Consider the following 17553-nt stretch of genomic DNA (forward strand, 5'->3'; position numbering starts at 1 on the left):
AAAATTTCATAATGCAACGTCTATTAATTTCCCTAACTATATACAAAACTATTAAAATTTGAAAATTATTAAATCAGAGTCAATAAATAAATAAGATATTTAAAAAATGTTAATGTTAATGTTAATGTTCATGGTTCAGATTTTTCCTTTTCAAATTGAATTTCTTCTTGTTGTTGTTGTTTTGCAGCCATTTCTTTCATTTGTGCTTGCATTGCTTCTCTAGCCTTTTCACCCATTTTCTTTCCAAAGAATTTCACAACAAATGGCATAGCAATAGTTAAAATTGCACACCAAGCAATTAAAATACCAACATTTCTACCCATTTGACCTCTCCAAGTATTAAATAATATTACTTTAGTAGCTTCATAAGCATTATGAATTGGTAAACCATAACCATATCTGTAAAATTTTGGAGATAAAGCTAATGGAGTAAAAGTTGGAGAAATATTAATAATAACCCAAAATAACATCCAAAATCCAACTACTGGTGGATAATAAATTATAAGTAACATACCAGCAATTTCATTAGCAAGACCAACTGCCCACATACATAAGAAAGAGATCATCCAATATACAACAAATCCTCCTCTACCATAAGATTTTGTAAAATCAACTTGAGCAGCTAAACTTACTAATGAATAAACCAAACTAATAATTAAAAATGAAACTATTGATGAAATGATTCTATAAATCATAAAATGTACTCTTTTAATTCCAATTTTAAGTACATCTTTATGAACATCCACAAAGAAATTAAATTGGAAAAATGTCATAATAATCATATAAATTAATCCAACTTGAGATGGAGCAACTATAACTGGATCAGTCCAAACTCTTTGATCAAAATAACCAAATCCAATAGATGAACCAAGAACAGCTAAAGTTGAAGGATTATTAAATACATTTGCATGAGATCCACTTTGAATAATTTGTATTAAAGGTAAAGTTACATTAGATTGTAAATCTAACCATGCAAATTCTATACCTTCAATTGAAGGAAGAACATAAGAATTCATATTAAGAAAATCTCTACCAGTTTCATAAATTGAAATAATACTATTATTAGTTGCATTATAAGTTGTATCACCATTAATTAATGCTTGATAAAAATTATAAGTAGCTTGAGGTTTAACATAAAGTGATGACCAATAATTTTGATGATGGATTTGTCTTGAAATTTCATTTTCTACTGATCTTTCAGTACCAAATTCATTAATAAATTCAGTATGATTATAAATATGCCAATCACCATAATATTGAGCTTCACCAGTTGCTAAAATAGTTCTTAATTGATCACCAAAAATAGGTGGAACTCCATTCATTTCTTCTTCATCAATTACTACCAACATTCTTAAATTTCTAATTCTATCAAATCTTCCAATCATTGAACCCCAATAAATTGAAAAAATTCCAAGAATTAATACTGACATAACAAGATAAATAACTCCAAATCTAAGAGCTAAAGATTTTCTATGAGATTTAATTTTGTCATTAAAGAATGATACCCCAGTTTGAACTTTATGAATTACACTAGCAGTTCTTGATAATGGATGATTTAATTCATTATCATGAATTTCTTCTTCTCCAGCAAATTGTTGAACATGATGATCATCTTCATCATCTTCTTCACTTATACTATTACCAGTTAAACTTGGTTCTCCATTAGATTCAATTCTATTTGTATGTTTTTCTTCTTGGAATTCATCTCCTGTCGATTCTTTATCGACTGTAAGATCGGTTGATGTAGACATTATAATTATAATTAATGATTAGTATATAATATAATAATTAATAATAAATACAATTTAATAATATATAGTCAAGTAATGTTTAATTGTCAACTATAGAGATTTAAAATTGTTTAATTTATAAGAGTAGGGATATTCGATGACTTATATATTATTAAATTAATGCAGACGGTTTATCTACTGCAAAATTATCTCGGAGTATTCTGTGTCGTAAACTATTATGTATAATGTTTTTTATAGGTAAGCAAAATGATAAATTTTCGGAAATAGCCTATTCTTAGTTCCAGTATGGGTTATACCGCTTAAGAGAATTTTCTAGTCAATTGCTCCGCAATTTATCATTCTGATAATATGATTATTTTACTAGAAACTGCCTTTCGTCCTTTTGTAATCAATGGATGTTCAGCCTTTCCTGGTTAAATTTTAGTACTGATTACCGAATTTCTTTTGTTTATTTTATATTTTATTATTTCTTTTTAGTTGTGCCACGGAGGTTTCTTCCCAATGCGGAAGCAATGGCCGGTGAGATATTTATTTCCACCCTAGTTTTGGCAGTGTTTTCCTGTATATACGCCTTACATTCCGGCTTTAAATAACAAATATGGTTAAAACCGCAGTACAACTCAATTTCAGGTACTTCACAATGGTACGGAGACGGGAACTTGTCCGAAAAATCACTGCTTAATAATGGACATTAGAATAGAAACCGAAAGATTACTATTAATAATACCATTGACTTATTATTTTTATAGTTTGGAGAGGGTTCAGCCTTTCGTAATGATAGATTCTATAACGTAATTCACTGGGGTTAGGCGTTAGTAGTTAGTATAGAGTTAAAACTTCGGTGGATATAAGCTTAGCATTGATTAGTTAAGCTTGGTTGCAAACTAAATAAGGCTTAGAGTGGCAAACATGCTAGGTTAAATTTTGGAATTACCAATTTGAATTATTTACGATAACAATTGCAATAATAATTACAAATCCAATCTGTCAATATTAAATCGATTCTCCGGTATTCTGTCGTTCGTATTACGGGTCATTGATTCTCTTTGGTGTTGCAAAAAAAGCTTGGATCAAGGGCTAAATGGCTTACTAATTCCCTGAAAATTTGGGAATGGAGATTTGAACTCCATATATCTTGGTCTAGTCTGTTATAGTGTAATCTAGTCTAGTCTAATGTTGTCTGGTCTAGTCATATGCGTTACTCTCTTTATAAATTTACAAAGAGGTATATATAAACCTATTAAGAGGTATCTTATACATAATCTAAATGAATGTCGCGCGACAACAATAATAATACCCCATCGAATGTCTCTCTTTCTGTCACTGTGTCTGTCTCCCCCTCTATGCAGTCCCTCACCAACCAAGATGAAAAAAAAATCGTCCTCGAGGAACTGGTACGGTACCCCAAAATGCTCATATCTAAGCAGTAATCTCCATCGATCCATCATCTAAATTGATCAATCAATCATTCAAACAATTGTTAAACGTGGATATTATATAGTTCAATATATTTCCGTCATTTTTATCTCGTGATCACCCCTTGTGCTCGGTGTTCCTTACTTAATTTGAAATCCCCCCACCCTCCCAGTACTATTATTATTATTATTATTATTATTATATTTTATTACTAGTAGTATCAATATTTTTTTTTTCATCGATTGCAAAAACCTTGACGGGTTGACAACTCCATTAATATATTTAATTCATTAATTGAGTTCTTTATTCATTGATTCATCCTTATAGATATAGAAATTGCTGATGACATCTCAGACGTCATCTTTAGCTAGTTATCCAACTCAATCATTAGTTACATCTACATTAAATGAGTCTTCATCTTCTACGACAAATATTAAAAAATTTCCAAATTCTAATAGTATAGATATCTCTGATATAGCGACAACATCCCATGGACAATCATCTCAATCAAATGGGACAGGAGTTGGAATTGGATCTGGATCTGGATCTGGATCTGGATCTGGATCTGGATCAATATCAATTAATTCAAATAATGTATCAGGTCCATCATCTCATCCTCACCCTCAACAACATACAAGATCAATGAGAACTAATAAACGACTGGAATTAGAAAGATTAATTCGAGAATTTCAAAATAAATTAGGAAATAATTGGGAAAAGTATCATGAAACTTTAGCATTATTTTTAATTGGGAAATTATCAAGAACTGAATTAGTATCAATAATAACTCCTATATTAAAGGATGGACTTATAAAATATCATAATAAATTATTATTATTAAATTTTGCTAATTCTTTAAAAGATGGTCCATTAGATTTTCAAAATGAATTTGCAAGTTTTTGGAATAAAAAATCAGCTAAATCATCTAAAGTTAAATCATCACAATATGAAAAAGTTAAAGCTAATATAATGGGTTTACCAATTAGAGAAAGAAGAAGAATTAAAAGTATAACAAAAGATGGTGGTAAAAAAGGAAAAATTACTGCTGGAATTACATTAACTAGACATTCATTATTACCTAAAATTCCTATGATTCAAGATAAAGATGAACAACAATTACAAGTTAATAATCTTGTTCAATGGCAACAAGATGTTGTTAATGGTATAAATACTCCAATTGCCATTGAAAATTATGAATTACCTGATATGGATAATTTATCAAAAAGAATTTTAATGACAATGCGTGAATATGGATTAACTGGAGGAATTAATTCTCATGTATTAGAAGTTCTTACATTAGGATTAAATTCTCATCTTAAAAGTATTATAGAAAGTGCTATTGATGTTGCAAAATATAGAAAAACAAAATATACTAGTAATGATTATTTAATTGAATTACTGAAAAATGATGAAAAATCTAAAGAAGGTAATTCATTAATAACTTCTGAATCTAAAAAACGAAAATTTGATGATTTAGATGGTCCTTCATCTTCTAAAGACATTACATTAAATATTGAAGATATGTATGATACATTTGAAATATTTCCTCATTTAATAGAACCTTCTGGTCCTAAATTAAGATTATCAAATGTTTTACTTGAAAATGATGATTCAATTGGTTATAATTCTTTGGATTATATATTACCTCCAAAGCCTCTTCTTACTACAACCACAGCCATTACTTCTGTTGGTTCATCTGTAGTTTCAACTTCAGCTCCTTCAACTACTGATTCGGTTAATCCAGTAATTGTTAATGGTACAGTTAAGAAGGATGAATTAATTAAATCGGGAAATAATGATAACAATAATAAGATAAATGAAATCAATGGTTCATCAACAGTAGATAAGGACAATTCTACCAATGGTGAATCTAAATCTGATTCAATTAAAAAGGAAGAATCAGTTACAAGTTCAATTACAACTGGAACTACAACTACTAAAGTTCCACCTATTACTAATACCCCAACCAATTCTACATCATCAATTAATACTTCAATTAGTCAAATATCATCATCTAACTTATCAATCCCTAGATCAGATGCTCATATAGGTACAACTGATGAGTTGAAATGGGTTCTTCATGATCTTATCACTTCTATGTAAGTATAATTACATTATTCAATTCTTTTCTTTTAAGTACCCTACTTGTTTATATTACCTTTGTATTATTTTAAATTATTTTCATTCTATACCTGTCTAATTACATACATCTATATATAATAATATACTTTATATATATTAACCATTATTTCTTATTTCCCATCTTCTTTATTGTCAGTAATACACTGAGCCATTCATCGACTTGTTCACTATCTGATGATAAATTCGATATTAATAAACATTTGCTTTGTTTATACATAAATCCCATTAACTTATCCATAAATGTATTAGACCAATGATGATCGTTTAATTTCTGTAATAAAGATAATTGATTAGATAATTTAGTAATATCATAAAAGATTAAGTTATTCTCAATAATTATATTATCTCGAGGGATATTGACAGTAATTATATGCATATGAATGGAATCTGTACTGGTAGTATCAATAATCAGGGATATAATATTTAAGAAATGTGTAGTAGATTCAATATCGGTATAATCTAATTTCATAGCTTGAGATGGGATATTAGGTATTATCCATTCTTCATCTATAGAATGGGAGAGTTCATTATTGGAATTTAAAAGGTCAAGAATATGTTCATATGGTTGATTTATGGCTATACTCTTAAAGTTAAGACTTATCCCAGGAATTGTATTTGATAATGAATTACTCTTAGAAACTAATTTCTTATACGTTTCTATTAAGGTAGTTAATATGAATTGATTATGATCATTACCTGATAAAATTAATGATATATTTGTAGTTGTTGGTTGTAATATTGTTTGTAAAAATAGCCAAGACTCATCAATAATAGTCTCATAAGTGTCTGAATTAGTAAATAATTTATTGAATTGATATGTCATGTTATTTAATTTAACTTCATTATCATTACTATTATAATTATCATTACTATTATCATTATCATTATCAATTTTAACATATACTCGTGATTTACTTTCGAGATTCATAATTGAATTCTCTAAGATTCGTCTTTGGCTTTCGAATTTATTCCATTTATGATTAAAAGTTTCTAATTCACTACTTGACGTTTTCAATTTCTGTTCCCAATAAACATCTTGTTGTTTAACTTCACCTAATTGTTGTTCAAGAACTGTAATTTGTCTAAGGAGATCTTTCTTAGTATCATTAAAATTATTCATTGTTGTTTCAAGTTCCATAATAGACAGTTCAAGTTTAAAGTTTTCTTCTTGAACTTTCTTAACTTGTAATTTTAAACCTGTTAGTCTCTCATCCGCAGTTACCCTTTCTTTCTCTACTTGTTCAAGTTGTTTCGTTATCTCAATTAATTCCGATTGCTTGGTTCCCAAGGTTTTACATAATTCATCTTCTAATTGTTTTGTTTCACTTTCTATTACATTCGATTTAGTTAATCTTGATTTTGTTAATTCTTCTTCAAGAGTATTAACTTGAGTTTGTAATTGTTCAATCTTCTTTTCAATTTCTTCATCTTTAAATAGATTATTTTGTTTTAATTCATTCTTTAAGCTAAATTCTATCTCATTCAATTCATTCTTTAATTTTGTCTGAAACCTTTGAATATCAATATTAATTAATTTTTCTTGATTTGATACATCTGAAGTGATTGTTTCTTCTAAATTAGCTAATTTTCTACTCTTCTCCATAACTTTCATATTAATATCATCATACTTTAATTTATACTTATTATTTTCTCTTCTTAATTCACTAACTTCATTATCAATATTTCTAAATTCAACTAATTTAGCATTGAGTTGTTGATCTAATTGAACTTCTTGATCATGATAATATTCAATATCAAATATTGGATTAAGAATTAAATTTGAATTAGAATGTGAACTAGAACTTCGATGGGTTGGAGGTCTTAGTACGGGACCCTTCTTATTAAGTAAAGCTTGAATAGACGAAAAATTATACGAAGGATTATTTCGGATTTCACTGGTATTTTGTTGTATGGGTAATGTTGGTCGAGGTATATTACTTAACCCATTATCATTACTATTAGTAGTTCTAGTATTAGCATTAGTAGTAGAAGTAGTATTATTATTAAGCGATGGAATTCTCGATGGTTGTTTGGGTCTGCTATCACTGGGGATTCTCACCATATCGAACTCTAAGGATGCCATTCGACTAGACTTCTGTTTCTTTATCTGATTGACCTTCTGAGATACTCCCAATATCCTTTTCTTGGGTATAAATAGGGTATTCTCATCTTGATCTGTTTTACTCATTATGAAACAATTTCAAAACACCGTTACTCTTCTACTATTAACCACTACTTTTCGGAAATCTCTTGAAAGATATGAGCTTACTAGTCTAATATGAACTCAAACTACAACTATTGAAATCAGAATTGGGTTATTAGTATAGTATATCTGGAAGGAAATGGGCATTGGTAAATATGTCAACAGTAAATTGAATATATCAAAATAAAGAACCTGCACATAGAAATAAAGAACCTGCACATAGTAAGGCCCTACTATAATCTTCTACCGAATACTATATTATACATTATTATACATTATTATACATTATTATACATTATTATACATTATTATACATTATTATACATTTCTGTTCATTATTGTTCATTAACTATCTATAAATCATTAGATTTCTTCTCCAGAATATTTGAATCTTCAATTTGTAATTCTGTATCACTATCAGTTACAAATTGAGTTCCATTTCGATCGTCTTTCAGTAAAAACACTAAAACGAATGACATTAAGACCCCAAGGGCAGCGACTCCCACTCCAAATAAAATAGCCTTTCTATAACTATCTACTATATTATGACCATTTCTATTAAATACTTCAATTTCAACTGTATTTGATAAACCTAAAAAGAATGAAACTGAATAATTTATAACTGTAGTAACTAATGAACCTGCCATACCTTGATGTTGCATAGGTAAATAATCAGATAAAATAATGGATGCAGCAGGGAAACTCATATCCATTGCCCAACAAAGAATAAACATCTGTCCGAGTGAAATACCAAAATATGATTGATGAATTGGCATTATGGATAACATTAAACATCCTATCATAAAACAAATTGATGCAAATGAAATAATTAAGGATGGTCTTATTCGAGAAATGATTATCGATACTATCATTGAAGCAAGAATTCCAAATACTAAGAATGGAACATAAGTAAGAGCTCCGTCTATTGGTGTATACTCTCTTAAGTTTAAAATTATTGTCCAATAATAATATTGCCATACCCCAAATGATCCCCAACCTAATGAAATACAAAGTAGAATCAAACCTATTTTGACTTTGAAAATTGATTTAGGAAGTAAAGGATTATCAATGAACTTTAGTTCAAGTATAATAAATGCAACAATTAACAATACACTCACTACTAACAATGCTATCACATAACCATGATTCCAACCCACGATTGGTCCTTGTACTAGAACAATATTCAATAAAATTAAACCTATTACTCCTGTAGTAGATCCTATAAAATCAAACTTTCTAATTAATTCTTTTGCGGGGGTATGTTGAATATTAATGTTCGCTGGAATAATAAACATCAGACAGACTGCAAGCAATGCACAAAGAATACCTAACAACCAGAATAACCATGGCCACCACCAACTTTGAGCTATAGCAGCTCCAATAAGAGCTCCAACCATAGCACCAGATGGCCCATTTGCCCCGACTATTCCAAACATCAAATTTTTTCTTGAATTGTTTTGGGGATATATATTACCTAAGATTCCTATACCACAAGGTAAAACCATAGCATAACCTATACCTTGAAATGCCCGACCAATAATGAAGAAAACTATTGATTTGGGATATACTGAAAAACCAATTATAAGTGACCAAATGCATGTCCATATCCAACCTAAAATAAAAATAGTCTTGTGTCCAAATAAATCTCCTAATTTCCCACTAATTAAGATAAAAGTACCTATTGTTAAAGCAAATGAACTCATAAACCAAACTTTCAAAGAATCATTACCTGATGAACTCTCAAATGTATCAAAAATAATATTCATGGAACTCAAACACATGGTTACCCCAGCTTGGGTAAGAAATTGACCCAAGCATACTAGAGTTACAACTGCTATTTCGTGTAATAATGATGTAAATATTGCAGGACGAGGATCCATTTATGACTTAAAATACTGAAATTATTTACTTAATAAATAGTAGACCTTTTTTATATATATGTGGTAATTTCATTAGAAGAAATTCCATCTTATTTAAATGAAAACTTTATCACTTTCACAATCTTATTGCAAATTTAATAACGGCGAAAAATGTTTGGATGTTCGCGATTTGGTACGGCGTCCCGTTCCTTAACTATGGGAAGTATCGGCACATCCATACCGCGCATCAGGAGCAACACCGCAATACCGCAAGAGAGCAAAGAACGCAATATTTACCGGAGCTCCGATTAGTTTCTTTGGCTTCCACAACCATTATACCTTCTAGTCTAACACAAACCATTTCCCCGAAATCTAAGGGTTCTATTTCCTATATAAGGCAGTTATTTTCATATCATATACGAATAGAAAAATTCAAATCTCTTTTTACTGTGTACGGTTAATTAATCATTTATATTAGACTGCAAAAACTACGACTCTTCTAATTTTTACTCTGTTGATTCATTCTGATTATTTACATTTGAAATCCTTGGAACATTATAAATAAAAAATAAGCAAAATACAACCCTGAAGCATATCCCGAGAATACACTCCAGCCAAACATTTTAGATGTGTCGGCTTGATTGAAGCTTTCGAGAAGAATCTCTACACTTATTAAGACACTCGAATTCAATAAATGTATTATCAAGGCTACTATAGAACCGAATTTTCTTGTTAGTGCTTTTGGCAACTTTTCCGACAACTCAATGGATAATTTTGAACAACACAAATAAATTGCAAATGCAATGTTGTTATATAAGAAGTGGAAACTACTTTGTTCTCTTTTTACAATAATAGATAAAATGATTGCCGCAGCTATAAAACTAAGAGTAGCAAGCGGTATAACTCTTGAATAGTTTACTCTAAAAATTAGCAAAAGTAGAATCTGCCAAACAAGACTAAAAGCTCTGATGTACGTATCATCAAAGTTTGTATCATGAATCGACTTTGGGGCATCTTCAGATATATTTATTGACATATACCACGAAATAATCATAAACGTAATGATTATTGTGGAGATATATGAGATAATAGAACCAGAATGCCAAGTAATTGTTACATGAGGAAGCAAAGATTCCATGATAACTCGTAGGAAAATGAATGTACTGATAAGTCCAGAGCCAACTATAAGAAGAGTAATCCAAATATTTCCTGCTGTTAAATAAACTTCACAAATACAAAATGACGTAAAACCGGATAGGATAATTCCAGGAAGCCCGTAATAATCTGCAATTTTGAACTTTTCAAATATCTGCTTATTGTGAGTTTCATTGCCATAAATGTCTGCAACCATATATGCATTCCATAAAGCAAGTAGACCACTTATCATGGATAAAGTAAAAAACATGTTGTGCTTTGTCAGTACTCTAACAAGTACCGTGAATGGAGCTCCCATTGACCCAATGAATATTATGCTAATAATATTTTTCTTAAACATGGTATAGTCAAAAGCATCTCCTAATCTACTGATTACGCTGGGGAAAATAAGAGCAAATCCTAATTCCAGTAAAGAATAACTAATTATTATACCTATCTTGTAATTCAAAATTATAAATACTCCAAGTAACAAACTCCATATAGAAGACCAGGCAAATCCAAAGGTATATAATTGCTTCGGATTAAATACTTCAATAAGATTACCACTAACTAAGATAATTGAGCCTATCAAATATGAGTGCGATATCATTAACCAGTATTTGGTTGTATATTTATCATTGATTATTTCAAAACAATCAACTACCTTACTAGTGGTAGCAAGGCACAGCATAATTCCATATTGAGCTATCACAATAGACATCACCAAAATAAACTGTGCAATAAAACTCGGGCGAGTAGTTTTCACAGACTGATCCATAGTGATGTAGTGGAGCTAATATCAATGGTTGTTATCATGTTGCTTCTGCCATTAAAAAAGGAGCTCAACAGCCGCCCTAAAAAGACGCTCTCATGCATGTGTAAATAAAATTTTGTTCATACAAAAAATAATATACACGATATTTTGTAATTCGGACTCAGTATATTCAAATAATTACTGAATTTGATGGAGGATATAGCACATAAAGTAAAAACTGCTTTGGTCATTTCACTGGAGGCCGGATGCTATTGTAGCGCAAACATTTAATAGCGCAAAATGTAAAATAAAAAATAATTTTGCGTTATCAAATACAGATTTGGAATAGCTTCTAATTTGAACAATTACATGTGAGATGGCAATATCTATCACTATTGCGAACCTAAATCAGATACTCTTCAAAGAGATCTTGTATATTTCTTTTTTGAACTACTAGTTTAAAGGTTGCGTGGTTTGTTAAAGAAATTCTGCGAAATTGTTGCAAAATTTGTATATTTCTAAGCTTCGAGCTATAGTAAAATGTATTATTTCAAATATTATTAATATAAAGTTTCAACGGTAGTAATCACTTATTAAAACAAGAAAGAATCGTGTTTTGCTTCAGAACTGACTGTGTTTACTCCAATCTTTTCGTTATAAGCCCAAGTACAGAATTATTAAATTTACTCATAATTACCCTGCAACAAGAAATATTCTTTATCTGAAAAATATAAAGATAGATATTACTGGATACATAAGACAATATACATGATGCTTTCTGTTTGTTGTATATAAATTATGGCTTTAGCCCATTCTTGTTGAAGTCATTATTAATGCCTTGTGATCACGTGCACATTTTTTTACCTTACCAGCATCGATCAAAAAAGTACATCATAGTTAAGTGGTGAAAATATATCTATCAGGTCTAACTATCAATTTGAACATCCATAACACAATACAATGCTGACCACTACGACAATAAACACACCTATAACCAAGTCCACTAAGCTTTCCAATTTCATAAATTATCGATTAAGAATAATATCAAAAGATACATCGAATAATCGAAATTATATAGGAACATTACTTGCATTTGATAATCATTTAAATTTAGTATTAAGTGATGTTGAAGAAATACGTATGACTAAGAAATCCATTCATGCATTAAGAAGTGGTACTAATAATGAAGGTACGGTTAAGCCTACTTTTGATAAACGTTCATTGGGATTAATAATCTTAAGAGGTGATCAAATTGTAAGTCTTAGCATTGAAAGTCCACCACCATTAGATGTTAAATCGAGATTAGGATTAGGAGCTAATAAATTGAAAAAAGGTAAAGGCGTTGTCAAACCAATTCGAAATCCTGTAAGTGTTCGAGCTAAAGTTGCCAATCAAAATTTGCAGGGTCCTAGTTTAAGGAAATAGAGTAAATATAATTTGTAATATAATAATAATAATAATAATAATAATAATGAGAATTATAATAATAATAATAATAATAATATACATATACATGTAACTAGATAGATGGATAAGTAGCTAGGTATGATGGTATGTCAATAAAGACTAAAGACTAATCTAACAACAGTTTGAATTATTCTTATGAGACTTTTCCTTTGGAGCAGGAGTCAAACTAATGGTTGGACCACCAGCTGATGGTTTATTAGAATCATTATTAGCATCTAATTGATGCTTACTAACCATTTCATAAATATTTTTTAATAATTGTAAAAATGATAAATCTACATTATCAGAATTTAAAGCACTGGCTTCAGTAAACAACAAGTTATTTTCATTAGCAAAATTTCTGGCTTCATCAGTTGGTACGGCTCTTAAATGATCTAAATCAGATTTATTCCCTACTAATTCAATGACAATATTGGCATCAGCATATTCTTTTAATTCTTTTAACCATCTTGATACACTTTCATAACTTTCAGTTTTGGCAATATCATAAACAATTAATGCACCAACGGCTCCACGATAATAAGCAGAAGTAATGGCTCTATATCTTTCTTGACCAGCGGTATCCCAAATTTGAGCCTTAATTCTTTTCCCATCAATTTCCAATGTTCGTGTGGCAAATTCAACTCCAATTGTTGATCTTAATTCTAAATTAAATTGATCTCTAGTGAATCTTGATAATAAGTTAGATTTACCAACTCCAGAATCTCCAATAAGGACGATCTTGTATAAGTATTCATAATCATATGAATAATCGTCGGTGTTGTCGGCCATAATGCTATTTGATATTTCTATGTTATATTATGGTATGATATGTGATACGGTACGATGCGAATACGATGGTATACAATGACTGGTATACTATAGTATATGATTGATATGGGAGATGTTAAATACAAAGAATTGTGGATGGTGAAGTGACTTATACTCAACTAACTACTTACTATGGATGTATTCTCCTGACTGACTGACGGACAGAACGATTGGGCAACTGGTAATGACTTACTCGCGGTCTTCAGTGAGTGTTGCGGATACCGTGTTTCCAGTCAGGCTCGTTCATTCTTTTTTTTGTCGTGCGCGCAGCCAATTGTTAGATAAAGTGAGAGAGAATTCAGTTAGTGAAGTACAAAGAGTAGTAATATTTAGTGTGTGTAGTATAGTGTAGTTGAGTTAATGGTATATTGATTATTGATCTATACACTACTATCAGGCGGCTTTCATAATATTAAAGTCACCCTTTAAGAATCCAGACTCTTGTAAACTAAATAAATCTACCTCAATATCCATCTCTTCTACTGTTGGTACTGGAGTATTAACTACTGAAGGTAATGATGTCATTGGAGTTTGAGCAGAAATCCCATCAATTCCAACTCCATCATCTTTACGAATAAATGATTTATCACTTTTAGCATTTACCACTCGAGGATAATTCTCTAATTTAATATAATTCTTTAAGAATGATTTAATGGGGATTTCTCTTAATCCAGTAAATTTATTAAATTCATATCTTATATCTTTAATATTCTTAATTGAATCTCTCCATACTTTAACATCATCAATTGGGAATTCCTTTTTTGAAATAGGTTCATATACCGTTGATCTATATAATAAATTAAGTCGAACTTGAAGGAATGTAATTATTCTTACAAGATATGATGAAATCGATCTTAAATTTGTAATCAATGGTCTATATTCTTCCCATGGTATACAAATTGAATGAGGATGTTGTAATTGTTCTAAAAATATATCCACATCTCTATTAATTGCAAATAAATCAAGCATTAATGGACTATCAAAATCTCGTAAGAAGAAATATTTGGTTTGAGGAAAGATAGTAAATAATGCCTTTCTCCAAGTCTTATAGAATAAGTATAATATCTTTTCAATAGGATCTGAATTTTCATTAACTACCAAAAGTCGGGAGGGGAAGAACCTCACCCAACTATAAAGCATATCATAAAGAACTTGTTGTTGAATATCAATATCATCAGTATTATTCAATAAAACTGGGAAATATTTCTCAAGACTATCATCCACATAATTAATTAAATCATCATACTTACTATTAATAAATTTCAAAGTAGTATTTGAATCATCTTGATATAATTTCAAAGGTTTTAATATCATACCAAATTGTACTAATACAGTTCTAAATTCATAAACAAATGTAGGATCATAACTTGGTAAATAAGCAGCTCTCATAACATTCTTCATTAAATTTAAATGAACCCAAATAATAAGTGGTACATAACCATTTTTCTTCATTAAAAGATTAAAATTATAATTAAGAATGGAGAATAAACCATCTCTAAAACAATTAGTTGAATTTAAAGTAGATTCTGGATCATAAATTGACATGAGAGATAAAATATATGATACTTGAGCACAAAGATCAGGATCATCATTAGTATTAAGACAATCTCTTAATTGTTTAATAACTTTGGCATAATGTTTAATGGATTTAACAAGAGCAAAATTCCTTAACTTTGTTTTATCAAGTAATTTTTCAATTTCTTCTTTAGAATCTGTTGGTGAAGGTTGTTGAGTTCCTTGATTATCAAAGGCTCCTGCACCTCCCACTCCTGATCCAATAAATGGAGTTGCAGTTGTATTTAAATGACCTAAATCAGCAATACTTAAACTATCCGAATATTCTTTATAACTCTGATAATTATTAAATACCGTAGAAATCAAAAAGTTGGTGGTTAAATTAACTAAACAACTAAACATTAATTCACTAGTAAATGATTGATATATAAATGAAGCCAACCAAACATGATAAACATTTCTGATTTTAGGTAAGGGACAAGTCCCATTATCAATAGATGGTCCAAGTTCTTTTAAAAGATTCACTAAGATTTCATCATATCTAGTATTATCATATTTCTTATATGAGAATTTAGTTCCTCCATCTGGAAGTAAGATAGCTCCAGGTAAAGAATTAATACCAACATTTCCTCCTGAATAGCCAGTGTTAATAGCTGAAGGTGATCGTTGAGGAAATGGAGATGGTTGTGAAAGATCTTGTTGTTGCTGTTGTTGTTGCTGGAAGAATCCGGGTACTGGTTGCATGTTAAACAAAGTTTGTTGTTGCTGCTGTTGTTCAAACACCCGCTGTTGTTGCTGCTGTTGTTGTTGCTGTTGCTGTTCAAATGATTGATGGAATGATGGCTGATTCTGATACTGCTCCTCAGAGGGGAACTGTTGAAACCCCGTAGGGGATTTCATAAATGCTGGTGTGGGATTACTATTAGGAGTATTACCAACAAACAATTGATTATTAGTTTCACCTGATGTATCCATACTTGCGAAATCAGCATTGCTTGATGGTCCACTTTCTCTATTCCAATTGAACAATTGATTTCTATCAAACTGTTGCTGCGGTTGGTTGGCCGAGGGTGATAATCCAAAAAAGTCCATATCCTCAAATGTATTATAATTAATGGTAGAATCTAAATTATTCTCCAAACTATGAAAGTTTTGATTCATATCTTCATCCCGATCTTGATGATCTTGATGACTTAACAGACTTTCCGAATGATAACTATGGAGATGTGGTGGTACACGTTGTTGATGTTGATGTTGGAGAAGTTGATCTTGATGATGATGTGGATGATGTTGAGGAGGATGGGGGTGATGGATATGAGCATTGTAATGAGTTTGTTGATTATACTGATGAGTCTGATTTGGGAATTGACCAGTATTGGGATGTTGTATATCTTGTTGTTGTTGTTGCTGTTGTTGATCCAGCCCTATAGTATATATCGGATAAATAATTTGTTGGCTCTTATCACCATCCGCTGTCGGTATTAATATATTATTGAAATCTTGTGTGATATAATTGGACTGAAAATCAAGGATTTGATTATGTGAAGGATGTTTAGCAAATAATTTGGCAGTATTAGTATTCTTGAGTCTTTGATTATGTCTACTGGTTCGACGGACATTGGCGCGAGTGGGGAAGGAACTAGATCGGGATATACCGATTGACTGAAGATTATTAGCTATAGAAACATCTTCTGGATCATCTTTACCTAGTATACCTACATTGTCATCATCATCTTTTCCCAGTTCTTCATCCTCATCTTCATCTTCATCCAATTCCTCTTCTTCTTCGTCATCATCATCATCGTCAAGTAATTCCAATTCTTCATCTTCTATTCCAAAATCTTCCTTAATACGAGTCATAGATGAGTTAGCAGTAGATGTATCGGATATAGTAGATGATGTGGAATGATGTTTGGATACAGGTGAATCCTTCTTTTTCGAAGGAGATCTAGGAACTTTTGTAGATAATTCATCAAACTGATTAGTTAATTTAGCCTGTCTTATAGCATCTAATTGTTCTTCTGAATAATCAAGATAATCACATTTAACTTTATGTTTAACACAATTACTACATTCGGGTAAATCTTCAGTACATTTAACTCTTCTTAACTTACAAGTAGCACAACCTAATTTAGAGTTCTTATGCTTTCTCCTTCTTATGGGTTTTCTATTGATATCACCATCTATTCCAAAAGCAGTTGAACCTGAACCAGGAACAACAGCTGCTGCTGATAATGATACTTTGGAATTAGCTGAAGAGATATGTGAATTGGTAGTAGATGTAGTAGACGAATGTCTACGGAGTGGATCACTTGACACCGACTGAGGACTCTCGGACAGGGAACTCATTAGTTGAAATTAAATTATTATGACTAGTAAATTAAGTCAACGATCAGAGCCAGTCTGAGTTTGAAATTATGAGTCACTTATAAATATGAGCCAGTATAGTTTTAATTCTCCTTCAATTATTTACGGGATATCGAGGCTTTATTTATAGTATTT

At 30.5% G+C, this 17553-nt stretch overlaps 8 protein-coding genes across 8 annotated transcripts; 2 read left to right on the plus strand and 6 right to left on the minus strand. All coding sequences in view use genetic code 12, as the record gives it.

Moving 5' to 3' along the window:
• Positions 1-7: 7 nt before the first annotated feature.
• Positions 8-2186, minus strand: RJT21DRAFT_118977 (uncharacterized protein). The gene has a single exon (XM_064881239.1). It carries the CDS (start codon positions 1749-1751, stop codon positions 129-131), a length of 1623 nt encoding a protein of 540 aa, XP_064739648.1. The 5' UTR covers positions 1752-2186; the 3' UTR covers positions 8-128.
• Positions 2187-3356: 1170 nt separating this feature from the next.
• RJT21DRAFT_22619 (uncharacterized protein) lies at positions 3357-5382 on the plus strand. Its single transcript, XM_064883808.1, has one exon. The coding sequence runs from the start codon at positions 3510-3512 to the stop codon at positions 5268-5270; it is 1761 nt and encodes a 586-aa protein (XP_064739649.1). The 5' UTR covers positions 3357-3509; the 3' UTR covers positions 5271-5382.
• Positions 5379-7625, minus strand: USO5 (Uso5p). Its single transcript, XM_064881240.1, has one exon. The coding sequence runs from the start codon at positions 7495-7497 to the stop codon at positions 5413-5415; it is 2085 nt and encodes a 694-aa protein (XP_064739650.1). The 5' UTR covers positions 7498-7625; the 3' UTR covers positions 5379-5412.
• A 181-nt stretch (positions 7626-7806) lies between these two features.
• On the minus strand, positions 7807-9472 carry RJT21DRAFT_118980 (major facilitator superfamily). Its single transcript, XM_064881241.1, has one exon. It carries the CDS (start codon positions 9390-9392, stop codon positions 7866-7868), a length of 1527 nt encoding a protein of 508 aa, XP_064739651.1. The 5' UTR covers positions 9393-9472; the 3' UTR covers positions 7807-7865.
• Positions 9473-9752: 280 nt separating this feature from the next.
• Positions 9753-11516, minus strand: RJT21DRAFT_118981 (uncharacterized protein). The gene has a single exon (XM_064881242.1). It carries the CDS (start codon positions 11281-11283, stop codon positions 9904-9906), a length of 1380 nt encoding a protein of 459 aa, XP_064739652.1. The 5' UTR covers positions 11284-11516; the 3' UTR covers positions 9753-9903.
• A 235-nt stretch (positions 11517-11751) lies between these two features.
• RJT21DRAFT_22624 (mRNA splicing protein) lies at positions 11752-12756 on the plus strand. The gene has a single exon (XM_064883810.1). It carries the CDS (start codon positions 12220-12222, stop codon positions 12682-12684), a length of 465 nt encoding a protein of 154 aa, XP_064739653.1. The 5' UTR covers positions 11752-12219; the 3' UTR covers positions 12685-12756.
• Position 12757: 1 nt separating this feature from the next.
• Positions 12758-13713, minus strand: YPT31 (Rab family GTPase). Its single transcript, XM_064883809.1, has one exon. The coding sequence runs from the start codon at positions 13495-13497 to the stop codon at positions 12838-12840; it is 660 nt and encodes a 219-aa protein (XP_064739654.1). The 5' UTR covers positions 13498-13713; the 3' UTR covers positions 12758-12837.
• Positions 13714-13929: 216 nt separating this feature from the next.
• Positions 13930-17400, minus strand: ECM22 (Ecm22p; the record flags this gene model as incomplete). The annotated part of the gene is made up of 1 exon (XM_064880118.1): positions 13930-17400. The coding sequence occupies one exon, from the start codon at positions 17398-17400 to the stop codon at positions 13930-13932; it is 3471 nt and encodes a 1156-aa protein (XP_064739655.1).
• Positions 17401-17553: the final 153 nt, after the last annotated feature.

Source organism: Scheffersomyces amazonensis (assembly GCF_036850825.1).
Source record: "Scheffersomyces amazonensis strain UFMG-HMD-26.3 chromosome Unknown RJT21scaffold_2, whole genome shotgun sequence".
NCBI lineage: Eukaryota > Fungi > Ascomycota > Pichiomycetes > Serinales > Debaryomycetaceae > Scheffersomyces > Scheffersomyces amazonensis.